Source organism: Sander vitreus, chromosome 7 (assembly GCF_031162955.1).
Source record: "Sander vitreus isolate 19-12246 chromosome 7, sanVit1, whole genome shotgun sequence".
NCBI lineage: Eukaryota > Metazoa > Chordata > Actinopteri > Perciformes > Percidae > Sander > Sander vitreus.
In genome coordinates this window covers 9,031,944-9,050,949 of record NC_135861.1, presented here as the reverse complement: position 1 = coordinate 9,050,949, position 19,006 = coordinate 9,031,944, and the positions used below count along the sequence as shown (strand labels likewise).

General features: G+C 39.6%; 1 protein-coding gene across 1 annotated transcript; it reads right to left on the bottom strand.

Annotated features, from left to right (window-relative positions):
- Positions 1–1,032: 1,032 nt before the first annotated feature.
- clcnk (chloride channel K) lies at positions 1,033–14,709 on the bottom strand. Its single transcript, XM_078253845.1, has 19 exons — positions 14,559–14,709; positions 14,132–14,263; positions 13,871–13,999; positions 12,666–12,805; positions 12,477–12,554; positions 12,224–12,299; positions 11,561–11,686; positions 11,065–11,149; positions 10,671–10,772; positions 10,086–10,170; positions 9,573–9,731; positions 8,844–8,913; positions 8,660–8,764; positions 7,861–8,077; positions 4,936–5,069; positions 4,434–4,504; positions 3,931–4,011; positions 2,065–2,151; positions 1,033–1,787 (listed from the first exon to the last, which is right to left on the bottom strand). The coding sequence occupies exons 1-19, from the start codon at positions 14,707–14,709 to the stop codon at positions 1,749–1,751; spliced, it is 2,067 nt and encodes a 688-aa protein (XP_078109971.1). The 3' UTR covers positions 1,033–1,748.
- Between the last annotated feature and the right edge of the window lie 4,297 nt (positions 14,710–19,006).

Sequence of the window (19,006 nt, the reverse complement as noted above, 5' to 3'; positions counted from 1 at the left end):
AGGCGACTGATTTGAGGCCTAGTTAGTTCCACAATGCAAAAACAACGGCTTGCTCTGCGAAAGAAATGTGACAGTATCGAGTTGGACAGTTTCACTCTGACAATCTGCAAGTTATTGCAGTGTTGAATCTTGTTGTACAGACAGAATGATTATTTTATTAAAATCAATATAATGTCTGAATCACCAGGAAACAGGGACTGGAGCTGCTTTTCAGATACTATTAGATTAGAGTCCTGTTGCATGTGGAATCTTAAGCAATATGTTTCTTATTTAGTTGACTTTAAATGTCCTTAGAAAATGAGTTGCGCAAATTTAGCATAAGTCCTCTTGCATAATAATTGCATTGCATATGCAATCTTGCATAAAAATCTCCCTGAATCCTTAAGTGTGATGTATTACTTTTAATAATTGCAGTTTATTAAAACTTTTCAGAAGTGTGACGTAGTGATGTCACCGTGGTCCATCATCTTAATAATGACTTTGGTGAGTGTAATCTTATCATAACGGATCGAAATGATGACCAAAACAATGAAAACAAGACCCTTTAAAATCTGCCTCATACTGCAGAATCATATGATGGCAGACATTAACTTTTCATTGATAGACTTTAAGACAAAGAAAAAACCTATATGGATACTTAACATCTGTCATATCTTATTTATTTGTTGCTCTGGACTTTTTACCTTCATATATTTTCTTTTGGCAGGTTCATGTAGCAACACAAGTTATTGATTTTGTAAAACATTTTATTTTGATTTGATTTGCTGATGTTTGTATGCTAGTATTCAAAAATGTCCTGAGTTTTAATTATCACACCAGAAAAGCACTAACAACAACACTAATTTGGAGTGTGTTCAAGATTTGATGAAGCTTAGCAGGAACCTCGTTACCAAGGCAACTCTTGATGAAAATGAGAAATCACTCAATATTTTTACATCAAAGCCTCTGTGAGAAGATTTGTTATTGATATTATTATTATTATACATTTTCTTTCTTTTTCAGGGTGAATGTTGGTGCACGCTATGTGTTGCTATCAGGGAGGCGCAGAGGCATGCATTGCTGTATGCCACAGTGAACTTTATGATTCTACCACGGGGGGGGGAGGTGCTAAAGTAAGACATTTTAAAATGCAAAATAGCCGCTTTAACTTGGGACTCCACACTTTTAGGGAGAAATCATAGAAAAAATAAAGTTGAGTGAGCCACCTGCATCATTACAAGATGTTGATAATTACATGTTGTCAAACCAGGCAATATCACCCATATTGGTGGCTATGTGATGGTTTACTTATCCCAAGGACGTTTCAAACCGAAGGCTGCATGAAAGTTAACAAAGTCAATCTCAAACTTTTAAAAAGACATCAGCAGGGTTACATTGTGTTAATTGGTGTACAAACAGTTTTACAGGCTTTTGTTTTCATCCCCACATATTATTCTGGGTAGACACACAATTAATATTGCCATATCACAAAGTGTGGATCCGTGAATGAGATAGTGTGCGATCTCCTCAGTGGACGAGATCCTGTTAAATACAATACAAGGCAAAACAATAAGCTCTGATAAATGTTATTATAGGAGCCTCACGCTGATGACAGTTTTGTATGTGTGCAAAAACTGTTAAGCTCGGGTAATGAAGAAGTGGTATCATTATCAGAGCCTGGCTTGCGTTGCAGCTAATCAGACAGAGATGGATTTGTGTTTGCTTAAAAAAAAGGTCAAGGGATGAGCTTATTTCCTGTGTGTCACTGCTCAGATTTCTTTGGCCAAGTCTTCCAATATTCTCTTCATCTGGAGGAGAAAATAGAGGAAGAAAAAGGGAGGGAGGGAAGAGACAGCTTTGAATCCATAAGTAGTCATTTGCCTCCAACACCCTGCATATTGTTATCAAATCCATACAGGGACATGGTCTTGTTTGCTAAGTGCATACACACGAGACATAGGCCCACAGAGGAACATAACAGAATCAAGCTGTGTGTGTCATTAAGAAAATGTTGAGTATTATATTTTATATTATTTTGAGTGGTGGTGAATGTGAATACACATATTTCAAGCAAACACTCATTACCTGTGGCCATGTGATGACCCCGACCAGTCTTCCCCTGTCTGCGACAAGCAAGGTCTGAGCTCCAATCAGACTCAGGAAACTGTAGGCCTGTGAGGAAGCAAAGGAAACTGGATTTGAAATAACTGATTCATAAAAATAATGGCCACCATTTTGAGAAATATGCTTATTCACTTTCTCTCTTGGACAAGAAGATTGATACCAATGTCCTGGCAAATGTAAGGCCAATATTCACCCTCATTTAGATCTGCTTTTGGTCTCTACCAACTCCTGAGGGAAATATCTGACTCAAACTGCTAAATTTTCCACTATGTTCACCATAGTCACTATCTCTGAGTAGATAGTGCACAGTTGGTTTTTAGAGCTTTTTTAAAAAGAAAATAATGCTATAAGAGCATTGTCAGTGAACCAAAACAGTAAAGTTATAAGCCGGCAGCTAAACGATGAACTAAAACTCATTAAAAAGCAGAGGGGAGCTGCAGAGTTTGTTGATTAGTCTCTGTAGGTTCCTCATTATGAATGACCCCTTTCATATTGTTATATTATATATTCCTATTCCCAGGGTGTGATTTCTGAAAAAAAGCAGAGGGGGGGGCGGGGTGATCTTGCACAACAAAACAAAACATGCAAGAATTAAATCCCCCTTCCAATACCATGGATATAGTGCCACTTGCGACCAGCCATGCCACTTATTTATGAACTTCAATATCGAATGGAAAAAAATCTCAAAATGAAATAGCACAATGTGGTGTCAACATAAAACACAGCGTGTTCAAGCCGGAGAGTGGCATTCACTTTGCGACGAAAACAAAATACTTTCACCCAGGAAACTCTTGTTCGTTCCTCTGCAGTGTTTTAACCACGATCTTTTTCCGTAACTTAACTTTTGGTGCCTAAACGTAACTGTCATCGCCACATGACGCTCCCCTTTTCTGGCTAAACTCCACTACTATTGCCCCTGAAAGGCCCGTCATCTGGCGGTGCCTGTACCTGGCTCACAGTCACTTTTTGTCGGCTAAACAACTCCCGCTGGTAGCCGGCCTCCCGGAGCTCTGTAGCGGCTAAATGCAACCAGCAACTTGCGCCCGGATTTTATCGTTCTATGGCACTATGTATTCACGTTACAGCGCATTACTTAATTTAAAATACTTCTATTTTAGATATATAATAGCCCACGGTCTATTGGTGAAGTAGCATTGATCACTTTGAGGAGGGGATACATTTTGTCCCCACCGGGGATAAAAATAATTCAGCAGAGGCAGGGATATGTAGAACAAAAAGGGGGAAATCCCACACATCACCCCCGACAAATCACACCCTGCCTATTCCCATGAAATTATGCCACCTTATGGAGTGAGGATGTGGTTAGCCTAGCTTAGCATAGAACTGGAAACATGGAAAAACATATAGCTTGGCTCCGTAAAAATTAAAGCTCACTAATTAATAGGCCTACATTGTACAGAAACTAACAAACAACAATTTGCTGTTTTATTACGAGTTATAAAACCATTTTGTGACCAACAACAATTTATCCTATTTTCTTACATTTCTGTATGTGTCCGGATAAATACACTTGACACAAAGTGTTAATTTCTCAGCTTTAGAGGTGCTGCTAAGTGTAGTTTTGAACTTTGGAGAGAACCAAGCTAGCTCCCCTGCCAAGGAAACGCAGATGCATTAGCTGTAAGCTATAATCTGATGCAGTGCCTCAAATGGTGACATTTATGTTTAAGCTGTACATGGTCCCTTTTAAACAAATAAATAAAATGAAATGCCATTATTTATGCTAAGCTACAGTAAGATAACTGCATCTAGCTCTAAAAGAGTTTTTCCAAATTCATCTATACTATTTTCTCAAAGTCTCCCTACCTCCTGAACGGTGTTGTGAGGTGATAACATGACAGAGGTTGGGTGAATGCAGCAGACCTCATCCAGATGTTTCTCCAGAGTCTGCACAGAACAGCACAAGAATATTCAGCTTTGTATGCATATACTGTCAGATGCATGCTTGTCATGCAGTAGCATTAAGTAGTATTTGAGTTATGATTTACAGTTCTATTACTTGAAAACTGTCATACTTTCTCTTGTTTTGGACATTTCTACAATGTTTTTTGTAAAACCATTTAAGCAGCTCTATTTGCTATCACTACATAGTGCTTTAAAATGGATGCCTGTCATAAAATGAGCTTTTACGTCAGCCAACAGTCCTGTCTGTACACCCTGCTCCCATCCTCTTTTCTGCAGCTGTTTTACATTCAGTCAATGCCAAATGGATTGTAAAGACATGCCCTGCCTTTTAAACAGCTTCAGACAGTTCCCTCCTCTACTTTCCTCTGAACCTTGCAACTGTCTGACTACAGCCAGCCTTTTACCTCAGTCTTACAGTGACGCAGGAACATCAGCAGCTCTGATCGGAGAACAACGCCCAGTATAATCTGCGACTCTTCAACAGAAGAAAGGAGTGGAAATCAATTTTCTCTGCCACAGTCGGTGCAACAGTTTAGAGTGTGTGCAGCTCTCTAGTGGGCTGTGAGTCCTCTGTCGCAAACATTCATCCATGTGATTGCGGCTCGGCTGGCCAATTGACTATTTTCTCACAATTGTTAGCTCTTTATCGAGGAACTTTCGCACTGCTGAATTGCAGCTTTTGAAAGGGTTACAATTTTCTATCATTACTCTCATAATTTTCAGGAACTCTATGTGGTGTCATAACTATGGGTTTCTCCAGCATGTATCTGACATTTTCTTAAGATCCTGATGACTTTGTGCCGATATTCTATATCTTCAAAATGTATTTTATTTTTTGTGGGAAGATTTAGACAAAATATGACTTCCTTAGCAAGAAGACTGGGGTAAAAATCTTTGTCTGCGCACCATGTGAATCCACCACAGGTATTTGTGTGGCAGTACTGGTGTTGACAGCATGCTGCATTTCCACTGGACCAGCTGCTTTCTTAAGCTGCACCGATAACGCTCCCAAAACCTGTCCGACGGGGGTGGAGGGAAGCCTGCAAAAGAGATCAAGCACGTCACACCTGGAACAAAAGCAGCTGTGGTTAAATGAAATAATACATTTCTATGGAGGTAATGCCTTTTAAAAACTATTCTCACGTTGTAAAGATTTACAAAATCAACGTAATTCTGGGTCGTTATGAGCTGCTTGCACAATGGACCTATAAGGTCGTTTTCTGGCAAAAATGCTCACAAGTCTCTGAGCTTGAGTCCAAGTCAAGTCTCAAGTCTCTCGTGGTTATAATGAGTGTTGGATCACCTGCTGTGTTCCATCCAGGCTGCTCAGAACACTGCATAGATATATACAAGGAATTTAAAGCATGTAATATGTTATTATGACTCATGTATCTATTATCATACAGTATTAGCTTTGATTAGTTGTTTGGTGTATAATTAGTGTAAACAGGCTATTGCAATATGACAAAAAAAGAAACAGGAATGCTTTACTTTCAAGTTAATAACTGTATTTTTCCTTGTAACTTCAACATACAGTACAGACCAAATATTGAGGTACTCAGGGTATCAGGAAAATATTGCTAAAATTAATAACTAACCTATTTTTCACTTACAGAGCACAATTATGTAATGTGCACTGCGTCTACAACTAATAGGCTAGTTTGAGATGAACTGCGCCTCGCCTGTAAAGTGGATGAGAGCAGGTGGCAGCAGCCGGGGGCGGTGACAAAAAGCTGCGGTCAAGTCGGACAGTTTCCAGCCGTTTCCAGCAGCCTTCGGTCTGAACAGGAAGTTACAGAAACACTCACATCCTGTTAGGTCCGATTCCAATTTAATAAAATGTTATCAGACCCATCTATCAGCTTGTACACAGTCTCAAGTTGATTTTATTAAGACAGATTAGCTGTTAAAATGCTCTACATGCAATCTGTTGCTGAAGGTAATAAACAACAGACTGTAGATGATAGGTAATCTGAACGGATTTATTCTCTCTGACTTCTAAACGTCACTATCAGCCAAACAACATGTGTTCTGTACAGAATAAACCTTTAAATCAGACAAATATCAATTAAAATCCCTCCAATTCAAAAACAATAAAAGGTTTATATAAAACGTCATCATGTGAGTCGTTTCTGAATCAATCAGCTGTTAGATCAGCTGAAAGCCAGGCGTCCCCCCCAAATGTTTGGCAAACAAACAAACGCTCATTAATTTTTTCATAACATCAATCGAACGACAGTCGGAGTTAACCTCCGTAGGTCGTAGCTAAAGCAAGAAGAAAGCTAACATTAGATGGCCAATGCTGAGCTAAACATGTTTGCTACTTATCAGAATACGTTTTCAGGTGGCTGATTAAATCAGACGTGGTTGAGCCAGAATCCTTTATCTTGCTACCACATATGTAGCATTCAGCGATTCTTTTGTTTGGGCCTTGTTATCTGAAGTTTTTAAAGCCAAAGCTTATGATGAATGGCACAGCAAATGCCTGTGCGGTCACATGTTTGTTGTCCTCTCTCATGTGTGGCCGCGCGCAGCAGATATGTTACGTATTACGTGTTACGTAGGTGGATTATAGGTTACACTGTAATGCAGGGATGGGAATAACTTTCAGCTCATCAGACGTTTCCTAAAAATAAAGATTGTTCACGAGTCCCGCATCTCGAGTCTGAGTCGAGTCTGAAGTCTTTTGAGGACAAATCTCAAGTCAAGTCTGAAGTCACTGTGTTGGCGACTTTAGTGTGACTCAAGTCCGAGTCTGAAACTAGAGTCCCCATCTCTGTTTTCTGGGTGAGGACGGTCTGGAAAAAGTGTAGGTTTTTCACATATTGGGGAACGGTGTGAGAGAGCCATGTGGAGGCAATCCCAGTCTGCTGTTTTTTTTCAGTATTTTAAGTACAGCACCTTTAATCAGTGCTTTCAATTGGTATTTACTCATAGCAGAATGCCTGGTGAGGAAAACTGACAATTCAAAATGACCTCCCTTTGATACCTCATCGGTGACACCTGTAGATTATTAACAACTGGTATGTTGAGAGATAGTGGCGGATCATTTCATTGTGGCCTACAGTAGGCTACAAAGACTACATCAATAAACAAAACAAAACTGCTGGCAGATGTAGGCTACTGTCTGGAAAAAAGTGGATTTCTCCCAGAGCATAATGCATGAAAGAAGCTTTACCTTGAGAAGGACACACAGTTTTCAATGCATGTCCTCAATGCTATTTTTTCTGCAATAAATATAAATTGAGAATAGCAGATATGTGGGTGGTTGATGGGGCTCTTGATCAATACCAGTGACTCAGCCATGACTTGGCCTGCTTCTAAGCTGGTAAAAATCCATTCTTCCAACTGCCGCGATGCTGTGAGTGAGCATCAGATAGCACAAGACATTTCAGCATAGAAGGTTAAACAGTCATTAGCTTGCTTTTTCTATTACAGTTGGGTAACTGCGACCCAGTTAGAGGGATTAAGAACAATGTCAAGTTTAGCCTGGGTTGTTGGAGGAAAGCACATGTGCTTCAGACTGATCTTATGGATCATCTGTCATTAGACTGTACTTTAAATTGAATTTATATAGTTAATATTGTAGTTAGAATGATAAAATACCAATGTTTAGTCCTGGTAAGTAATCTTTAGCATGTTAGCATGCGTACATTATGTTCTCTCAGGGCACAGTTTTTGAGTTGTATAATAAATTGAAGTGTTGGACAATTGGACATTAAGACAAACAAATCAAAATAAAATTGATTGATTTTGTTTGAAAAGCTGACCACAGACATCCCAAAACGTGGTGTATTTCTTTATTCAGGCTGACACTTTGTTTTAACTTACCGGGGGTACACCTTCATCAGGGAGGGCAGATGTGGGAGCCTCTTGCTGATGGAGATTGCGTCATAGAAAGATGGGCGGTCCCCAGAGCGAGACACAGCGTTGGCCAGCAGAGTGGCGAGGAGGATGGGTACAGCGTGGCTGAACTGGCCAGTTAACTCTATAGCCATTAGAGCTGGGGACAACGTGTGTGTCACTGCCCCGCAGAAGGCTGCTGCACCTACAAGGCACAAACCATATTAGGCTACTACTTAAGGTACCGATGATGTTGTAAACTACGGTTAGTACTTAGGTTACTTTGATCCCTTTATCAGTATTTTAACATGGTATACAATATAGTACGAGCCAGGCACCTCTAACATGATGCAGTTTGAACTATTACAGTTGATCAACATTAGTCTGGTTGTCAGTGGGAAACTCTGAACCCAAGTAAAATCTAATGCAACATTTTAGCAGATTTGGCCAAATTTAAGTTAAGATAATGTTTTATAAGGTTTTTACATCCTAATATGAAACACTGAATACTTGCAATTTTCTGGAATATATTAATTGAAATGTACAATTGAAATGTGTTAATCAAATTTACAGATTTGTATTACTGATATTGGTATAAAATATTAGCTCTTGGCAGAGTTGATGTAAAAATAGAGTGGCTTACAAACATTTACAAAAAATAAAATATATCTAATATAATATAAAAGAATAGGTTAAGTTAGATGGAAGAGGGATATATACACAGCAGATATACACGTCATGTCATCACTGTGTCAACAACAAAGTGCTATTGATGAATGTTTTCTACCTGCAAGTGCGTAGCCCCCAGGATTTACAGGATTTATAGAAGCCCACTGATGGCCAGAAGTCAGTCCAGCTACTCCTTCTCCAAGCAACCGGCCCAAAGCTGCCCCTGGAGAACAGACATTTGCAGCGAGAAAAAACTTGTGCCATTCAAGTATTCTGCAAAACAACCATGTCCCTTCACTCACCATAGATAAACACTGGCATGACGTATCCAGCTGGCAGAGGCAGAGTGCAGGCGAGGACCAACATCCACATCTCAGAACCAACAACAGAGACACAGACTGTCAAATCTGTCCTCGCCATCTGTACAGCCACAACAGCTCTACCAGCACTAGCAGATGAGTCACTGTCAACCTGTGTGCACGGATATGTTTGCAGTGCTCTCCAAACAGTTTTGCACAAATAAACTGAATCATATCCATTTACATCTCACATCTGCGTGTGGTAATGGGGGGGAAACTGTGTGGATCCCACTGAGGTATAAGAAACAGTTCTCAATGCAGAAATGTCCACATACATACCATGTTTTTTCTGCAACAGTGAGGTAGGTTCCCTTCCAGTTGGGGTAAAAATGAGAATAATAGATAGGTGGTTGATGGGGTTCTTGGTCAATACAAGTGACTCTGCATTACTTTGCTGGCTGCTGATATTTCTAGTTGCCCTCTGCAGTGTTGCTATGGGTGAACATCAGATATCAGAATACATTATAGCCTGAAAGAGCAAACAGCCTTTAGCTTGCTTACTCTACTGTGAAAATGTCAATTACTGTCTGTCAATTATGGGTCACTGTGACGTGACCCAAGGGAATAAGGCGGGGGTGGCTGAGCTGGGTGCCTTGTTACGATTTCCTGTAGTTATTAGTGTAGGTAGACAGAGACAAAAGACTCCTAAATTGGCTTTTCCATTGTGTGTACCTTCATGAGCAGAAAGACAACCAAAGAAAGGTAGAAAGGACTTCCTGATGAGCTCCACTCCAACAAAGGCTCGCTCCCCAGTTGAACAGAGGCATTGTGGGATTGAGAGCTCCACTGCCTGTTATCTAATAAGGAGGTCAGGAGCTGCTTCATGGTGTACTGTGAAAGAGATTGCTCCTATTCAGATTACTGTTTTTTTTATTATTATTATTATCTTTCTTATTGTCAACAACGAATGAAAAGACGTTATTATTCTCTCGAAACTTTTTGACTTCCTACAATATGGTACTCAGCCCTGATCCCTAATCCTCTAATTATTCATTTTTGATTATGATTTGTATTGGTTTCTTTACATTAGTAATGTTTGTAAACATAGGCGTAAAACATTTGAATGATGATCAGCTGAGAAACACACATCTCCTATATACAGTATAGTTTGGCTTCAAGTCATCCATTATGTGTACATCCATGTATAAGTTATGGACTGTGCTTCAACATTTAGTTTATTCTTACCTGAGAAACCATATATTGACCAACAGAGTGAGGGAATGTCACACATGCCAGGAAGAAGGCCACCATGCCAGAGTATAGACCCTTCCTGCAGAGAGGTATTCACATATACAGGCATTACACTGTAGTTATAATGTTGCTTTCAATTTAGTAATTTAGTTAGTCATTACTTATGAAATTTAAGTTGAAGTTTTAATCGTCTGACTGCTATCTGTGACCTTAAAGGTTTATAGTGTTTTACACTACTTAGATCTGGAGTATAGATAAGATCACTCAGGATTTTTAAACCATCTCAATGTGGCTTGAAAGGCCATGCGCAGTCATTTATCATCAAGTATCATAACATTATTTATATAGTAGCATAACATCAGTTTGGTGAAATGGATTCAGGGGGTAACAGAGTCTGATTTGTTCTTGTATGATGTGAATTAGCGTTAAAGAAACAAACATAATTTTTCTGGAACATTGGCCCATCAATCTGCTTCAATTGATACTCCACCCCAAAGAATATCTCATGAGTCTGTCTTACGCAGCAGATGACTCATCACTGAATCACAATCTGGCTTTCACATTGTAAAGAGCTCTCACTCTGTCGTCAGCATTTTGATGAAGATCGGGTTTGTTTTGGTGAATTGCAGGATCCACCGGTGACAGAAGAGGTAGCAGCAGCACACAGTTCCACACAGCAGCCTATTTCCAGACAGAAAGCAGACTCAGTCCACAGTGGGAGACAAGAGGCTTATTTAAACACAGGCTGCAATAGATTATCGGAAGTCAGACTTGGAGAAGTGATGAGGAGGAGGAGGAGGCCAGGAAATTATCGGTATGAGAAAAAAAACTCTGATTAGAATAGGACGAAAATGAAGAACTGGTCAAGACTTTTCATTGTGACTTACTGTATATAAATATGGATACTAAATATCAGACACAGACATATAGAGGACTTGTTTAACTATGCAGATACTGTCAAAAATAAACTCACCCCAGGAAAGCAAACAGTAGAATCTCCAGCGGGTAGAAAGGTAAAGCATTGGGGAAATTAGTTTTGAACAATGCCTGAGTAGTCTCTGTGAACACAAGACAAATTGAAGTGATCGCTCCAATTTCTCCCACAGCCCTTCAAAATCTAATCTTCCCTCACTCGATTGAACTGAAATTCACTGTCTGTCATCTTAAAGGTCTAATATGTAATACATTTAATAAATCCAAAAATGACCCCAATGCGTCATCAGATATTAAGGAAGCATGCTAAGCTGAAATACTATCTTAGCAGTCAGACCAAAAGTAAACCAAAGAATGTGGACAGTGGTGTTATACATACTTTTGGCCATATAGATGGTGCTAAATACACACTTCAATAAAAACATCTTGGCTCTTAGGTGATATTATTGAGTTTGTCGCCCCTTTTCCTCAGGTCCAGGTGGCAGTGACTCTTAAGTGAACCTTCTCCTTGTTGTCCATGAGTTGAACTCCATTACCTGTATCTCCACTCCACACTGAGAACAGGCGAAAGGTCAATGCCCCACAGGCGGCTGAGAGGAAACATGGGCAATAATGCCTCACGGTGAAGTGAGAACACATCAATTCCACACTGAACAACACACCTACAAGAGCAGAGAAGTGAGAGGAAGCTACTTTAGACTATTCTAAAAACAGCAGTAAGTTATCTCAGCTACATGAGCAGTGAGAAATGATCCTCTCTCCTGCATGTGTGGCAAAAATCATGTTAAAAGGAAATGTAAAAAATGTATATATATATTTCAAGTGTTAAAAACAGTCTAATGTTTTATGTTAATTATGATAGTGACATTTTGAATGTATCTTACAATGTGAATTTGAAGCTGAGGTGCTGAACCCCTAACAAGGCTACCACAAATGGAGTAAGCAGTGAGCTGAGAAGCTTTAAATATCAGGCAGAGGTGATCAAAGGAGGAAGAGGTGAGAGAAAATGATGAACATATGATGGAGGAGCAGAGGTGTGTGGGAGGATAAAAGAAAGAGAAAATATGTGAAGCTAACAAGTGTGAGAAGGACAGATATAGCGCAAGCAGATACATAAACCTTCTGCAGCAGAATGTTACTGTGTCTGTTTATGTATATATCTAGCAGAATTTCTGCTGAACCTTTACTGGCTCTCTCACCGGTGATGGGAGCTCCGAAGCAGCTGGCTACACCAACTGCAGCAGCTACAACCAGCATTTCTCCAGCAGCTTTTTCCTAAAAAAGAAAGATGCTGTAATGCACTCTCTCTTTTGAGACCGGAAAGTAACAATAACATGTATTTTTATTCATATTTTTCCACACCTTTTTAATTAACTTTGCCAACATTTACAGAAGCCAGTTTCAGTGGCACGTCCACATGCTTAATTTTTGAAATACTTTACTGTGGTTTACCTTCTCATTGGCTTGTATGAGATTGCAGAGGTTGCTCAGGTAGGCTCCAACCATGGTGGAAAGATGCACAAATGGACCCTGATGTTAAGAGGCAAATATAGAGAACAATGCTCATAACAAAGACAACGCAGTTTTGAAGAATAACTACATATTTTGTATGACAAACAGGTAAACTGAGACGTCTCTCACCACTTTGCCCAGGTAAACAGTGCTGCCTGCTGACAGTGTACAGATAAGGCCCAAATACTTGGTAAACAAATTAGTGAGAGACAAATATTGAGGCATTTCAATCCCGGCCAGCATAGTTCTCAGCTCTGGTATCCCCGAGCCTGAGGAGAAATGAAGTAACAGTATTTTTGAAAGTCCCAGAATTACTAAAGCAATCAAGAAGTTTTAAAAAAGCTTTTCTTAGTGAATGCACAGGAATGTTTTCACAATGATTAAATAGAGGGTAAGGGGGGGTAGCAAGGACAATGGGTTTTAAAGGACGATCAGCACAAAACAAATAAAAATGAAGAATAATTTAGTTTGTGATTAGTAAAGTTATGTTGTCACTACACACCATGTTTTTTAGTCTTCAAAATGCTCTTTTGGGGAACTTGGTCACATAAATCAAGCACATTTTCCCTTTTAGGGTTCGTCACAAAGCTTTACTCCTTAACAATAACAGAGCAATATCTGACATATACTGATACCTTTGGGGCAAAGGACATAAACATGAACATGAAGCCGATTGGGACAGGAGGGGTAATGTCCTGTTACAGACAGGGTGTTGGGGCAGAAAGGGTATGTCATACACCATGCACCAAGATTTGAAAAACCAGCATAGATATCTGCTTTCTGGAAATGCATCATGCTTTAAATATTTGCTGTGAGACAGATAAAATCATATTTGACTTTTCTCTCCTTTTCTTCTCTGACTTTTTTCTCTCCTTTTACTCACTGGATTTGAAAGATACTATCACACTTATTAGCAAACAGTTGCCTATTTACACATTCAGCAGATACAAAGCAACATAAGCATTAATTTGGAGCCATGTTTGCATCCACCTGACAAAGGTGAGACCAATATTCACTCTGTTTTTTGTGCTGATTTTGATCTCCACCAACTCCTCTTTAGCAGCTAGCTTATCGCTAACTGTATAGTCTTGTTCAACGGATGTACATTGCTGGGATAAAGCCTGACACCATCCCCTCTCGCTATCTCCGCTATAGGACATAGCACCACCCAGGACTGTTGGGATTGGTTTAAAGAAATACAAACAAGCCAGAGCATTTTCCCCCTATCCCAGAATAGATAGATGGCCAGACCATAATCCAGCACTGACACAGTGCTGTGGACATAGGTCTGGCAAAGTGAGACTACTAACTGTATATCTGTTGATTTGACAGACCTGTGGAGAAGGGACAGATGTTGTGGGAGAATGATGATGAGACAGCACAAATGCATGCTGGGTAAAGAGTCCAGCAGAAGAACTGCAGCAGACTGTTTCCCTCCAGCTGCATATAAAGCCATTGGTGAGCTACAAGGGAAGTGAAAAAAAAAAATTAATGTGTGTGTGTGTGTGTGTGTGTGTGTGTGTGTGTGTGTGTGTGTGTGTGTGTGTGTGTGTGTGTGTGTGTGTGTGTGTGCGTTCGTGTGTGCGTGTGTGTACCTCTCAGCAGCTTTGTCACGCTTAGATCCATTAGAAAGCTAAGGATGGCAGTCAAAATTCCTAGAGCAGCGTAGCAATACCACTCCATTCCACACACTGTTCCCAAACAGCACCTCAGCTTCAACAGCCACTCTAAGGACACAAACACGTGGGTTAGCCTTCGTAAAGTTGTATTTGTGTCTTGTAAGGCCAGAAATAATATTATTTATATATATATATATATCATAATCCTAAAAGTATTCTAGGACAATGATTGTGCTGTCTTTGAACTCAACAATAATCTTTGGCTTCTCACATTAAGGTCAGACAGCTTCCGTTCATGTTTGATATCACATGCAGATTGGCTACGATATACGATAGCTACTCTCTGACGTATTGATCGGGTCAGTATTGATCCCATTCAAATGATTTTCCACTTCAGTCTGACCTTTGGCAGTTGCGCGGGACCGTCGGCATGGTGTCCACGGATCACCAAGGAGCAGACTCGTATTATGGGATGCTGCTGATTGATTTTCTTGGTCCCAGTTGTTGATCTCGCTTAATGTTTTACTCCCAGGAGCCTCATCCAGGCTCTTCATTCTGTCTTGAAGTGTAATTGTTAAAACAGTCTCAATCAAACACTGAGGCTCAATGGTGACAAAAAACACAACAGAAGACAAATCGAAGACACATCAAAAACAGATCGACTTACCTGGTTGCAATAGTAAGTGTTATATCTGTGCGGACGGTTATATGTGTGGGTGTAGTGCAGGTGTGCTGGTACCACCACTGACCTCTGTTAAGCTATTAGCATAGAAGTGATGGAGCAGTCATGGTTGACAGGGTAGCTAATATTAACTCTTTGGAGGAACAAGTGCCCTTCATCGGTCTTGATAGCAAAAATGCAGTGCGAGAGTCCAAGTCCAATATTTACTCTTTTTTAGCTTACTTTTTGGTCTCTACCAACTTGTTTTTTTTTCTTTTTTTGTGTGGTTATATTGTCATATCATCATATTGATGCATGGTACAGTATGTGTAGTATTTGTTAAATAAAAAAAATAAAAAATTCTGCCGCTTTTTATGACATTTTTGTTACTTTTTCCAAGTTTTTTTTCCCTTTTCCCGATGTCACTTTTCTTCTGCGTTTTTTTTTTTTACATTTTTGTTGTTTTTATCCCCCAATGTTTTTTAAGCATTTTCCGTCATTTTTGTCACTTTTTTCAACATTCTTTTATCAATTTTTTCAAATGCTATAAAAAAACACCCAAATTCAAAGAAAGTAGTGAACGGATCATTTATTTTACTTGTAAAGAGCATCATATGGAACCATCCACGTTATTTTTTTGGACATTTTGGTTGATAAAAACCCAAATTTCTGATATAGAAACTTCTAGAAAATGGGTCAAATTTGACCCGAGGACAACAGGAGGGTTTAAAGCTCTTTTGCTGTTAAATGCTCAGAGAAATGTTGAGAAGCTAATCCCTAACAGCTGCCTGCTGCAGCTGAAAACATAACCAAAACAGTAAAGTTGTGGGCCGACAGCTTAATACTAGGCTGAAACTCATTATGAAGCTCTGTATGTTTGCCAGCTAGTCTAGTTTTCATCTTAAGTGCTTTTGTTAGCATGTTGCTAACTTGTGTGATACAACGGGAACACTGCTCCATAGCACCTCTAGTGTTCAAAAACTTTTAATTATTTCTAATGATTTTGTTTAATTTTTAAGTACAAGGTGAAATCAAAGTTGTATTATGATTATCTGTCCTCCATTATTACCATGATAGCACTATTCAGTGTGATCGACATTTTACAGCTCAGATGGATATGAACAGATGCCATTGCTATGACCTTCCTTGTGTCAGTGATTGGCTTCAAAGACTCATTTGAAAAGCCTGCAGGGATCAGAAAAGTCTTTCAACATGAAAAGAATAATCATGAATGCTGTAAATATCCGACACTTTGTAGGAAATCATGGTTTCCAGCAGACTGCTCAAGGTCAAGGTAATCATTGTTCAGATCCTCGAACACACACACACACACACACACACACACACACACACACACACACACACACACACACACACACACACACATGGTGCGTAGCACTATCTTTGTGGGGACCCGTCATTGACATAATGCATTCCCTAGCCCCTTACCCTAACTTTAACCATCACAACTAAATGCCTAACCTTAACCCTTACCCTAACCCTAACCATAACCTAATTCTAACCCTAATCCTAAAACCAAGTCTTAACCCTTAAATAGCCCTTTAAAGTTGTGGGGTCCAGCATTTTGGCCCCACAAAGCTGTCCCGACTCCACAAGTATACTGTATGCCCGGTTTTTGGACCCCACAAATATAGTTAAACAAGAACACTCTCTCACACACACACACACAGACTTCAAATTAGTCTCTTTAGTTCATGTTTATTTTCCTCAGTTCCACCTCCCCTTGAGGCTTTCAATAAACACTTGTGTTATTATTTAGATTTGAAATCTGCATGCTGTGAACGTCCGTCACACTCTCACACATACAGACGCATATACACCATTGAAATGTACGCACATACAGACTGCTTTTCTCTGTATAAAAACTTGTTTCCATGGGAACGGCACACCCAGGCGACCACAGAGCCAGACAGGAGGTTACCTTACTTAATTCTCATAAATAATCATTATTGACAAACTAGGACATTTCTCCTCAGGAAAATAAGAAAAAAGGGATGTAACACAGTTCCAACATCTGAAAATGAATATATTTACAAATAAATATTTCTGTAAGCAAAAAGCCACAAGTTACATGTCCTTTTTTTTTATTCAAAGGAAATACAAAATGAAAAATTCTGAAATACAAAACTAAATAGGTGATCAGCTGAGATTTTAAAGTGTTCTCAGAAGTTTTTCATGAACAGCTGTATAACTACATATGCATACAAAGCTGACCATACGTGAGATGACCTTCTAGCTCAGCCACTGTGTGTCTATCACTGGGACTCGTCGCTCCATCTGCAACATTATGCAACATGCAGCAGCTGAGGCAGACACAACCCAAACACAGGCGCATGTGTGTGTGTGTGTGTGTGTGTGTGTGTGTGTGTGTGTGTGTGTGTGTGTGTGTGTGTGTGTGTGTGTTTCAGTGCTCTTTGGTGGCAGATAGGAATGCACGCACAAACATACATATAGAGGTGACTCATGTCACTGGTGAGACAACGTGGATTACTGACATCAGAGAGATCACATTCTTCCTCTCACTCTCTGTTGTTATTCTTGTTTGTCAATTGCATAATTTCTGTTTCTAGCCGGCTCCCTGAATGATTATAAGCCATATTTTATCATTATTATGCATTTGACTCCATCCAAACTTAATCACATGGTAAACATTATGTATCCCACTTTTAACCTCACAAGTGTTTTATCTTCATTCATTGACACTGACCTACATATTTGAATGCCTTAAGGCAGGGATCACACTGGATGCCTAAATAGACCATTCATTTCTTTGAAGTTGTTAAGATGCTATGATCTGCTGAGCTTTCCAATACACACCTCATATTTGTTATCATCGAGAGCTTCCTCGCTTCCCAACAACCAAACTGAAATTAAGAGAGGGCTGTGTATATTCTGCCATAATAAAAAAAGACAGCCATATGAAATGTTTTTAACTTTTTGAAAACTGAGATACGTACCAGCTAAGATTAGTTCAACCTTAAATAAAATGACAAAAATGTATTGAAAAATGAATATGACCAACATCACTGACATTTCCTAACACATTTTGCAGACTACCACTTTGGTCTTGATGACAACTCCATCAGAGGTGCAAAACACCATCTAATTTTGAATAAAAGGCCAGTATGAACCAACAATATTACTGCTGTTACTATGGAGGGGTAGAGGCTCTGTGCTCCCTGGCAGGGAGTAGGTTAGTTGCTGGGCTGGATTTAGACCTTCAGCAGGGGCTCTGAGCTCTATACTGATAAGACTGGGAGAACATATCACTGTGTGGTGTCATTTGTAATGTCTGGTAACCTTTCAAACGTGGCCTTAAACAGCGGACTGCCTTGAATTTCATTTTCAAGATGATTGTGATTGCAGTTGTAATGATGAGTGACGATATATGTGTCATACACAGGTCATATATATATTATAGGCAACCCACTCTTGACTGAAAAGCAGAAGTCAAATATGTAATGTCAATGAGCACATTAATGGATTTTAATAGATTAGCTGTCAGCAGCAAAGAGGAGAGCAGTGAGTTTCCTTATCATGATGGCCTGTGCTCTCCACGCAGGTATTAATAGCCACAAAGCAATGTCACTACTAAGTCCCCTGCTGCCGCTGACAGCTTTGTTTTCAAGCACATTCTTTCCATCTTTGTTTTGTTCCTAACTTATACTCTGAAATAAGAGGCAAGGCTCCTTTTTCACTTTTTAATTGACTTTCCTCTCTCCACCCAGCTCAGTGGCAAAACAGCATTTTCCAGCGTATCATTTGGTGTAAATGTGCTCGGAGGTTTAACATTTGAGAGATTAACTCATTAAACAGACGACAAAAATCTCTCTAATGAGATGCTGTGAAAACGCTGATGTCATTTAATGGCAGAACCATGTGAGGATCCAATGTCAGGACAAAGGCATAGCACTTAATGTTAAGAAAACGGCACAGACAGAATTAAAGAGAAGAGAGGGAAGCTATTTTAGGCATGGTGTCTCTGAAAGGACAACTGTTGCTCTTAACCTCATAGCCTTCAATGCCCAGACCTTTTCCAACAACAGACCCCTCTCTCCATCGCTCTGTGCATCTCATGATAAATATAGAACACTATTACCCTTTCCCAATGAGCTGTGACACATGTGCGCACCTCCCAATCACGCATTGGACCACACACTATATAAGGG

Excerpts from the sequence above, each read along its gene's own strand:
- clcnk (XM_078253845.1), bottom strand. The coding sequence starts at position 14,709 with ATGAAGAGCCTGGATGAGGCTCCTGGGAGTAAAACATTAAGCGAGATC. Across the intron at positions 11,687-12,223 it reads CTTCGGAGCTCCCATCACCG|GTGTGTTGTTCAGTGTGGAA; the intron begins GTGAGAGAGCCA and ends CTGCTCTTGTAG. Across the intron at positions 1,788-2,064 it reads GGGTCATCACATGGCCACAG|ATGAAGAGAATATTGGAAGA; the intron begins GTAATGAGTGTT and ends TTTCTCCTCCAG.